The 11,082-nt window shown below is 55.4% G+C and overlaps 1 protein-coding gene across 3 annotated transcripts; it reads left to right on the forward strand.

The window, feature by feature from the left end:
- PDCD1 (programmed cell death 1) lies at positions 1–10,749 on the forward strand. Of its 3 annotated transcripts, none has more exons than XM_066280288.1 (5): positions 1–109; positions 7,279–7,638; positions 8,011–8,172; positions 9,383–9,417; positions 9,720–10,749. In XM_066280288.1, exons 1-5 carry the CDS (start codon positions 34–36, stop codon positions 9,951–9,953), a joined length of 867 nt encoding a protein of 288 aa, XP_066136385.1. In that variant the 5' UTR covers positions 1–33; the 3' UTR covers positions 9,954–10,749. The 3 variants fall into 3 exon arrangements, with proteins under 3 accessions (XP_066136385.1, XP_066136386.1, XP_066136387.1); XM_066280289.1 differs by having other exon boundaries at positions 9,723–10,749; XM_066280290.1 differs by having other exon boundaries at positions 4–109; positions 7,367–7,638.
- Positions 10,750–11,082: the final 333 nt, after the last annotated feature.

The following is an 11,082-nucleotide window of genomic DNA, read 5'->3' on the forward strand; positions in this document are numbered from 1 at the left end:
AGAGGAGGTCGGCAGGCCACTGGCGCTAGGGGCATGGGGACCCCGTGGGCGCCCCGGCCGCTCATCTGGATGGTGCTGCAGCTGGGCTGGTGGCCGGGATGGCTCCTAGGTATGTGGGTTAGGGCTGGGTGGCGGGGATTTGGGCTGGGTGGTGGGGGTCAGGTCTGGGAACAACCTCGCGCCCTCAGTCTCTGGCGGGTGGAGGAGGCCGTGCTGGGCTAGGCGTGCCCCCTGGCAGAGTGCTCTGTGGCTTTGGCTGAGAGAAATGCCCTCTTTGGGCTCATCTGGTGGTGAGTCCCGTGAGGAGGCAGCGATATCCCAGTTCTTCCTGTGCCCAGTGGGACAGCAAGCCTGTGCCCCTCTCTGTAAGATTATAGGGCTGGGATGGCCAGAGCCCCGAACCGGGGCCCAGCTACCCCAACTTGTGTTTTCCTGGGGTGGACCACCCTCACAAGGGGCTGACTGGCTCCTGACGTGACAGCTTAGACGGCTCAGACACTTAACTCTGGGTATATTAACAGTAACTGGTGAGTCAAGACCATTGCCCCATCCCCTCCAGGTCCTGGGGCACACCGGCTCGGGCTCTCTGCACAAGCTGCCCAAGTGTAGAGCCTGGGCATGGCTCAGTGTCCACGGCAGGTCCTGGCGAGGGGGCCGGGCCCTGAGCTCACTGTACAAGCTGTCCACTGGACAGACCCTGCACGCCCGTGATCAAAGTCAGATAGTCAGGGAGTGAGCTTCCTCCTGGCTGCCCCATCCTCAGCCAGCGCTGCACAGATGGGCACTGGGGAAGGTGGACCCCCATGTCCAGCCCAGCATCTTTCATCTGGACCTTATTGGGATAGGGATTGAGGGTCCTTGGAAGGACCAAGACAAAGTGGGGTGCCCTGACTCCTGAGTCCTGGTGCCTCAGGGCCCTCGGTCACCCTGCCCCTCCAGGGTCTGCTTGATGATGACGGGGGCACCAGACAGCCTGGTTTTCCTCCTTGCTGTAGCCTCACACCCCAGGAAGACCTCAGGGTCCATGGAGAAACTCAAACTTGGGGTCAGCGGTCCAGGTTTTTAGCTGAAATGCACCCAGTAAGAGGCCTTGCAGGGAGCCCAGGCAGAGGAGCAGGAGGGCTGTTGCAGCTCCTGGGAGGAGGACCCAAGGTGACGAAGCCGTCTGTGGTCGGGTCTCCCCCAGGGTCCCTTCCCAAAGCAGGGAAAGACGAGAGAGAGGCTCTGCAGTCAGACCCCCCAGTTTCAGATGCATTCGCCTGTGTCTCAAGAGACATTTTCAAACTCAGTGTGCCTCAGTTTCCCCATCTGTCACCCAGGGTGACCCTGCTCAGCACAGAGCACGGTAGTGCCTGTGGCCAGTGGGGTCGTCGTGAGCTTTTGCCCCGGACTCAGGCGCTCAGGGCCACAGGCGGCTTCCTGCCCCATGGCATCCTCATCCCTTGCTAATTCATTCTCTGTGTTTATTATTTTAGTCATTCCCCTGGGAACCCCCCTCCTTAGTACATGTTTTTGTTGCATTTTATGAAATATCCTAAACCTACCAGTTGGTGTCCCCTCTTCCCCCCCCACTCCGTTCTACTGGAGGAGAGCAAATGAGAGTCCTAATCTCCGAGTCACTGACCCCCTCTGAGCCACGGTTTCCAACCTGCAGTTTAGGGACAATAATGCCTGCCCTATAGGGTCACGAGAATCAAGTCAGATCATTTATAAAAACTGTTCAGTTCAGCCCGTGACACATTTTTTTTTAAGTCAGATGGTTTTATTTACCTTTTTCAACGTATAGCTTTGAAAAATATTTGAAATATACAGAACAGTTATAAAACAACAGTGAACACCCTTCACCCCCAGTTACCAATTGATAATATTGTCACATTTGTTGTGTGTATCCGTGGCGGTGACAGATACCATAGACCAGGCAGCTTTGTAACAGAAGTTCATGGTCTCACAGCTCGAGGCCAGAAGCTGGGATCCAGCTGTCAGCCAGGCTGGTTCATCCAGAGGCTGGAGGGAGAATTGGTCCCAGGCCCCTCCAGGTCCTGGTGGTGGCTGTCACTCCTGCCCGTCCCTTGGCTTGTAGATGCATTACCCCAGCTCTCCCTCTGTCTTCATGTGGTGTCTCCTGTGTGTGTCTGTCCGCATGTCCCTCTTCTTATACAGACACAGTCATGTTGTAAGTCCCTTACTTTGCGCAGTCATGTTGAAGGAAGGCCACCCACCAGACCTCATCTTGAATAATTACATTGCAACCACCTGTTTCCAAATAAGGCCACATTGAGGAGCTGGGTCAGCCTGTGAATCTGGACCCACATCCCATCTCTGCATGTTACTGAGATTTGAGCTGAGCCACGGAGGGTTGCTTGCTCTGCTCGTGCCGCAGACGGTCCCTCCTCCGCAGCCCAAGTTCAGATGTCCCTGCAGCCCACCCCAGCCCAGTGGCAAGTCAAACAGTGCCTGCTTGTTTGGAGGGCACAGCCCTCAGCTTCCTCTGACCGGAGCAGGCCCTCGAGTACCCCCTCCCCTTTTTTTAACTCAAATCTCAATCTTATTTCACATATGGAAAGCTTTAGAACTAGGAATATTTTTTATTGAGGTATAATTGGCACAACGTTGCATTATTTTCAAGTACAAAACATAATAGCTTGATATTTGTCCATACTGTGAAGTGATAACCCTGGTTAACAGCCATCACCAAACGGAACTACAGAATTCTTTTTTCAAGATTCACTCCCCTGGCTACTCTCAAGCATGCAGTAGCCACGCCTCCATATCCACAGGGATCGGTTCCAGGATCCCCGGGAAGTCTGGTCAAGTCCCTTATTTTGCGCAAACATATTATAGTTAGTAAAGATGTTTCCCACAGAGATAGGAGTTAACAATTTTGAACCTACTTTTGTGTTCTAAGATTGAATAAAAAAGTCATACATTGTAAACTCTGAGGCTCAGGTCTTAACTGTCAGAGAAAGTAAACCCTGTGTTATCAGGTTGGAACTGGATTGGAACGTGAACTCGTGGTTTTTAGCCAACTCTCACAGCAGCCGTACCTCCCGGGACATTGCCACTGGCCTGGCGGCCACTTAGGCCTTCACTGCTGCTCCTGTCCAGCCACACGGGGTTGTCACTAAATCTTGAGAATCCCCTCTTGTGTTTTTTCTCCTGTTCTCAAAGCTGCCACCTGGATTGCCCTGCCCTTACTGACTCACTCCTAATACATGATCATATTCTCCTAACTAGTCTGAAGATTTTCAGAGACAAAAACATCGTCAGAGGTGGGCAAACTCCTGGCTGGGGACTGGGGTATCCTGGCAGGAGCTCATGGAAGGGCAGCCTTGACTTGGCCCCACATATGGAAAATGGCACCTGCGGTTGCAGATTTTCTGGCATTTAAGGAGAGGTTGGAAATCCAAATTTTTTTGTGACATCCTCTATGTTTTATGTGTTATTGAATTCTAGGCTGTTTTGTTTTGTTTTTTAAAAGTTCTATGTGAGGTAAAAGAAAAACACCATGCCTGCAGGTCAAATGTATCCACCACAGCCATTTTACAGGTTCTGGCCAAAAAGCTTGTGAGAAGAGGTGACATGTACAGTCTGCCCAGGGGACTGACTGTGTGCCGCAGCCTGAGGGTGCTCAGGGCTCTTATATAAAATTGCGTGCCTTTCTGCAGATACTATCAGCTGGTGTTCCCACAATCACTGTTTCTCATGGATTCAGCAAGTGCTCAGCACGTGATAAATTCAAGTTTTGCATTCTGGAATTTTCTGGAATTTTTGGTTCTTTCAAATATTTGACCGGAGCTTGGTTGAGTCCATGGATTCGGAACGCGCAAAAGTGAAGGGCTGACTGTTCAATATTAATTTTATGTATGTATGTATGTATTTATGTATGTATGTATGTATGTATGTATTTTTTTACAGAGACAGAGAGTGAGTCAGAGAGAGGGAGAGACAGGGACAGACAGGAACGAAGAGAGATGAGAAGCATCAATCATTAGTTTTTCGTTGCGCGTTGCAACACCTTAGTTGTTCATTGATTGCTTTCTCATATGTGCCTTGACCGCAGGCCTTTAGCAGACTGAGTAGCCCCTTCTTGGACCCAGCGACCTTGGGTTCAAGCTGGTGGGCTTCTGCTTAAACCAGATGAGCCCGCGCTCAAGCTGGCGACCTCGGGGTCTCAAACCTGGGTCCTCTGCATCCAAGTTCGACGCTCTATCCACAGCGCCATGCCTGGTCAGGCCTGACTGTTCAGTATTATTAAGTGAAGTTGCCATGATGTGCGTGACATCCTCAGGACTTACTCACCTGACAACTAGATGGTTCTACCTTTGACCCCTAGTCACCCCTCCCCCCACTGCCACCCTTGGCAACCACCAGTCTGTTCTCTGTATCCACGAGCTTGCTTTTTGTTTTTGATTCCACATATAAGTGAGATTATATGGTATTTGTCTTTCTCTGCCTGACTTCTTTTTGGGTTTTTTTTGTTGTTGTTTGTTTGTTTGGATTTTTTTCCAAGTGAGAGGAGGGGAATTAGAAAGACAGACTCTCTCATGTGCCCCAACTGGGATCCACCCAGCAACCTCTGTCTGGGCCAATACTCTGCCCATCTGGGGTCGTGCTTGCAACTGAACTATTTTTAGCTCCTGAGGCGGAGGCTGCACAGAGCCATCCTCAATGCCCAGGCTAGTGCGCTTGAACCAATTGAGCCATGGCTGCGGGAGGGGAAGAGAGGGTGGGAGGGATGGAGAAGCAGATGGTTGCTTCTCCTGAGTGCCTTGATCAGAAATCGAACCCAGGACTTCCACACGCTGGGCTGACTCTCTACCACTGAGCCAACCGGCCAGAGCCTGTCTGACTTATTTCACTTTAGCATAATGCCCTCAACGTCTAGTCAAGCTGTCAGAGATGGCGAGGCTTTATTCGTTTTTATAGCTGAGTAGTATTTCATTGTGTATATATGCACACAACTCCCCTCGTCTATTGACGGGCACTGCGGCTGCTTCCATGTCTTGGCTTTCAGAAATAACGCTGCAGTGAAAATGGCGTGCACATGTCTTTTCTGTCACTGTTGTTGTTTTTTTTTGGGGGGGGTTGTATTTTTCTGAAGTTGGAAATGGGGAGGCAGTCAGACAGACTCCCGCATGCGCCCGACCGGGATCCACCTGGCATGCCCACCAAGGGGTGATGTTCTGCCCATCTGGGGTGTCGCTCTTATTGCGACCAGAGCCATTCTAGCGCCTCAGGCAGAGACCATAGAGCCATCCCCAGCGCCCGGGCCAACTTTGCTCCAATGGAGCCCTGGCTGCGGGAGGGGAAGAGAGAGACAGAGAGGAAGGAGAGGGGAAGAGGTGGAGAAGCAGATGGGCACTTCTCCTGTGTGCCCTGGCCGGGAATCGAACCCGGGGCTCCTGCACGCCAGGCTGACGCTCCACCATTGAGCCAACCGGCCAGGGCCCTGTCACTGTTTTTGTTTTCTTCCCAAATATGGATTTGCTGGATCATTAGGTAGTTTTATTTTTAATTTTTTGAGGACACTCCATACTGTTTGATCACTGCAGTGGGCACTGGCGGGTGACAGGAGCGAGGTGGGTCCACAGAACCAATACTCTGTGCTCTGGTGGTGCCGTGTCACCACAGCATGTCATCAAGTCTTTGTCCACCTTAGACTGTCACTCACATGATGCTTTCTTTAAAAAGACCTGTGTGCTTCCCAAATAAACGAGTGAAGAAGCTGCCCAGAGGAGCGGATGTGTGTGTGGGAGGTTTGGGCCCTCAATCACGAGGGAGAGAAGGGCCGGCCGTGTCTCCACTGCGGTTTGTGTGGCCCCCAGGAGGACCCCACTTGCCCTGGCCACCTGTGAGCCCCTGGCTCCCTGTGACACCAGTGCCATTTCCAGGCAGTGGCATATACTTCCACCGAGCTTACCCTCCACGGGGACTGGGGGACCCCAGCCTGGGGGCCCTCCTGGCTCTGGGTCACATCCAGCTGGCACTTGACAGTATCCATAGCAATAGGCCCTGCAGGCACGGGACTGGCCATGTGCCAGCCTTGACCATGTGTCTATAGCCAGAAGAGATGCCAGGGAAAGGGACATGGCAGACTGCCCAGGCAAGCTGAGTCCTGACCTCTCCAAGTCAGTGTCCTCAGTATAAATGGTGGTGGGGTGGCGAAGGTCCTGTCCATCTCCGAGCAAGGCCACAGAAATGTAAGCACACTGGGAACACTAGGACTCACCTGGTCTCACTACCTCAAGGCCCATCTGCCCTCTCTAGATATCTGTGGTTTTGCCCCATGTGAGGTGCCCAGGAAGATGGGCAGAGGATGTCCTGGCCACACCTGACCTGCTTTGGCCCAGACTAAAGGGGCACTGGGTCCAGGCATAGCCTGTCCCCCTGGGGGCTGCCACAAGCTCTCTGGGCAGGTGTGGTCTCAGGCCAGGGGACCCACGCCCAGTAACCATTTCCCCTCAGGCTGGAGCTGAGCAGAACAGACATGTGGACATGCGAATGTGAGGGAGGGAAGGCAAGCATAGCCAGGCCTGTGTGTGTGTGTGTGTGTGTGTTCACATGTCAGCCAAGAGCCTCCTCCCATGGGCACACAAGACCACTCACTGCACATCCTTCTTTGGGGGAGTGTGGGCTGGAGCCCAGAGCATCAGGTGCCCCATTTCCGCCCATCTCAAGGCGATAGCTCAGCTCGTCTCTGAACTGCAGTCCCCAGAGCCCTGGCAGAAGGTATAGGGTTTCCACACTGCCCAGGTCAGCTGTGCCCAGCTCCAAGCGTGTCCTGAGATGGGGGCGTGTCCTGACTCCTGAGCCCACTGGGGGTCTGGGCTCTCAGTGGAAACCCCGCCAACCCAGCCCAGCTCCCAGGTTACCTCCCCGTCTGCTAGCACGGTGCGCACAGCTCAGGGACCCAGAATACAGAGTTGGGAACCTGGATTCAATGAAGGGCAAAGGTCCTACAACCGCCACTCGGGAGAAACGAGGTGGGGTGAGGGTTGGGTCAGAGCCAGAGGTAGCCCATGCCAGAGGTAGCCAGAGGTAGCCAGAGGATAAGATGTCCCCATGGTGTTCCCTGGTGAGAGGCGAGCACCCCGTCCCTGGGAGCATGCAGGAGAAGTGACAAGGCTCCATGGTAGAAGCTCTGCAGAGGGTACTCCATCATGGGCTGGGCCTTCCAGAACCTTCCTAGCTGACAGGATGTGGGAAGTGAGAGGGGGTCTTGGTGGACTGTCACATGCCCCTTCCTCAAGGCCTGCTGGTTCTTTCTCCACCCCACAGAAACCCCCAACAGACCCCAGAGGGCCCCCACCTTCCACCCGCTGCAGCTCACAGTGGACAAGGGTGAGACCGCCACCTTCATCTGCAGGTTCTCCAACACATCTGAGAAATTTGCGCTCAACTGGTATCGTGTGAGCCCCAGAAACCAGAGGGTCAAGCTGGCCGCCTTCCCTGAGGACAGAAGCCTGGACCACATGGACACACGCTTCCGCGTGACTCGGCTGCCGAACGGGCAGGACTTTAAAATGAGCATCATTGGCACCCAGAGCAACGACAGCGGCGTCTACCTATGTGGGGCCATTGACCTAAGCCCTGAGATGCACATCCAAGAAAGCCCCCACGCACAGCTCACGGTGACAGGTGCAGGGGTGAGGCCCCGAGGGCAGGGGTGAGCAGGGCAGGGCAGGGCACGGTGGCCTGTTAGACATAATGAGCAGGGACTCTCTAAGCTCTAGTCCAGATGTCCCATGCCCAGGACCACAGTGACCAGTGGCCGTGGGCCCCTGTGCTTAGAAGCACCCCAGACCTACTTGTCAATGGAGGGCAGGTGGCAGGCACCTCTCAGGATGAGGCTCTAGCAGCCTGGGTTAGACTCATCTAGACAGGTCTAGGATCCAGTCCTCTCGGGGCTCCAGGAAGTCAGGGCAGGACCCTAAGTCCCTGTCCTTGTATTCCCATCCCTGAGTCCTTCCAGTATCCCTATCCCTGAGTCTCTGTCCTCTGTGTCTCCAGAGAGAGCCTCGGAACCACCCACTGAGAGCCCCAGCCCCGCACCCAGGCCCGCTGGCCAGTTGCAGGGCCTGGTCATCGGTGTCACAAGTGTCCTGGTGGGCATCCTCCTGCTGCTACTGCTGACCTGGGTCCTGGCCACCGCCGTCCCCAGGTCTACTCAAGGTAATACCCTAGCCAGCCTCCACTGGCTGCCCCGTCCAGGTGGAGCTCAGTTCACTGTCTGTGGCCTGGTCCACCAGCCCCTCCCTCCACTGCCTTCCACACTGAGAACCCCAGGTAGAAGGTGGACTGGACCTACCAGGGTCTGGGATCCCCTCACAGACTCAGGCCATGTTCCTTCTCCCGTGCTTGCTCTCAGGAGGGGTCTGAGGGAAGGTTGCTGTCAAGGTCCCATGGGAAGGCAAGGAGAGCCCCCAGGCTGAACCACCTGTCTAGTTGCCCAAGGCCACACCCTCAGGTCACTCCTCAATCAACAAGACACTGTGACAGTACTTCTGACATCAGTCTTAGGTCCTGTGGTGACAACCACAGCCTCCTCTGACCACCAAGAGGAAGGCTGTGGATACTATCCCCCCCCACACACATACCCTGGTGGTGTGGTCCCAGGCAGCTGGTCCTCAGTCACTCTGTCGATGGGTGGACATCTCTGGGGCTGGAAGAAGGGGACACTGCGTAGAGGGGGTCCAGCTCATCTGCAGGCCCTGCATACCAGAGACTCTGGTCATGCTCTCCCCAGACAAGTATCTAGGGGTTGTATGTCCAACAGCAGGAGGCTCCACAGGGTCCTAGAAAAGGGCAGACAGGGCCTCCATACTCTTCCCCTAAGTGGTTGGACATAGCGGCCATGCTGACCTGCCAGGCCAGGTCCTGTGGGGTTCATTTATCCAGGAATCACATTTTCCTCCTTCAGGTATTTTTGAGGCCCGCTGTGTATCCCGGGCTCCAGTCACGGGTGCAAATGCATGTGGTGTTCCTGTACAGCACCTGCCAGGGAGGTGCTGCCACCGCACCGCTGAGTGTGTGTCCGCTGGGTGCTCTGTGGCACCAGCCGGAGACCCAGAGTGGGTTTGGTGCCCTGTAGTGGGCACCAAGGTTGGCCAGATTTGCAACCAAAGACAACAGGAGCTGTCTGGAAACCAGGTGGTCCTATGCAGTCATGCACCCAGGCAACTCACGTCCAAACAGGACCCTTGGAGATGAGCAGGGACTTAGGTAGTGGCATGGGGAGTGAGGACAGGCAGGGAGGGTGCTCCGTCACCCAGGCCCCTTCTCATGGCCAGAGGCCTTCCTCACCCTCCTCCCTGAGACCCGCACTGAGACTCGCCCCTGCTGGGCCTTCTGGGTTCCCTGACTCCCCCGTGTTTCCCTGCAGGGCCCTGTGCCTGCTGGAGTGAGGACCAGACTCTGGTGAGTTTCCTTCCCTTGCTAGTGACGGTGCTGGGGACACTGGAGATGGGAGGACAGGTGACTCTGCCCCAAGGATGAATGGCCTCAGGAGCAGCCACTCCTTCCTTTGCCATGTCACCTTGTTTGAGCACTAGGAGCTGGACCCCAGGATGACCTGGGGACCAGCTGGACCTCAGGCCCTGCCCGCTGTGTGTGTGTGTGTGTGTGTGTGTGTGTGCGTTTGTGTGTGTGTGTGTGTGTACGCACATCTGTGTGTGCGCTGTCCACTCAGAGTGCTGAGTTCTTTCTCCCTCTTCCCTAAGAAGGAGGGCCCCTCCACAGGGCCTGTGTTCTCCGTGGACTATGGAGAGCTGGACTTCCAGGGGCGGGAGAAGACCCCGGAGCCTGCCACACCTTGTGTTCCTGAGCAGACGGAGTATGCTACCATTGTCTTCCCTGGCAGACCAAGCTCCCCCACCCGCAGGGCCTCAGCTGATAGCCCACCGGGGCCTGGGCCTTCGAGATTCGAGGATGGACACTGCTCGTGGCCCCTCTGACGGCTCCTCGCCGGCCCACGCTTTCAGACTCAACAATAGAGGAGCGTCGTGCCCTCCTGAGAGGAACACGCCGCAGCGGAGGCCACCCGGAGCTGAACCCTGTCAGGGTCACACTCCTGCACTGGGTAAGTTGCCTGGCTTTCCTCCAAATCCTTGCGGGGACCTGCGCAAAGAAGGAACCACTGTCCCATCTGGGCGAGGAGAGGAGACAGGCCCAGGACTCCAGATGCGACGCCTTGAGATGGCCGAGTCGCTCTCCTGAACTGCTGCTCTGTCACCCTGTCCCTCCCACACACCTGCTACAAGTGTCGAGTGTCAGGAGACTTCAGGAGTCACCACGACTATACTGCCCGTTGAGGAGCCTGGTGCCTGGACGTGCAGCGCAGGCATCTTGAACAGAGACTCTGCTTTGGGATGCCAGATCAGGTGCCCTCACAGCGAAGAGACCCAGGACATGCCACTGGGCACACAGGGCTGTTCATGAGCCTGGTGCTCCCGGGTCTGAAAAAGAGCTCCTGGCCATGGCAGGCAGGCAGCACCCTGGAGTGGCCTCTTCCTTGGCATTCATTCATGGTGCTATTTAAAGGTGACTCAGAGGCTCCCACCTGAGATGCCTGGTAGGCACACCACCCTTCCAGGCCCACTGCTCCTTGTCCTCCGCACCAAAGCATTGGCTGTTCGGAAAGGGTGGTCGGTGGGCATCTGGGTGTGGGAACTCAGAAGCAGGCGTTTGTTGTGGGCTCCACACATACTTGAGAGGTTCTTTCCCTGTCTATTATATTATAATTAAACAATGATGGAAGCTCAAAGAAAGTCCCCCGGTTCTGTCCTGCTCACAAAGTTGTGGGGAGAGGGGGAGGAGACCCTGCAGATGCTGGGTAGATGGAAGGCTCTGGCCCTCACCATAGCTGTTCCAGAAACACACAGGCTCCCTGAGGCCTCTCATGTCTGCTTCCCCCACACCCACATCCTCAGCCTCTGACTTCAGGTTGCTGCTTGACACCGCCACCCAGAAGCCCTTCCGGGCTTCACATCCCAGGGCCCCAGGGCCCCCTGCCTGCCCTCAGACCACCTTATCCTGGAACAGGGCATCCCCAAGTTCAGCCCCTGTTAGTCCCTCACACCTTGG

Source organism: Saccopteryx bilineata, chromosome 5, assembly GCF_036850765.1.
Source record: "Saccopteryx bilineata isolate mSacBil1 chromosome 5, mSacBil1_pri_phased_curated, whole genome shotgun sequence".
Taxonomy (NCBI): Eukaryota; Metazoa; Chordata; class Mammalia; order Chiroptera; family Emballonuridae; genus Saccopteryx; species Saccopteryx bilineata.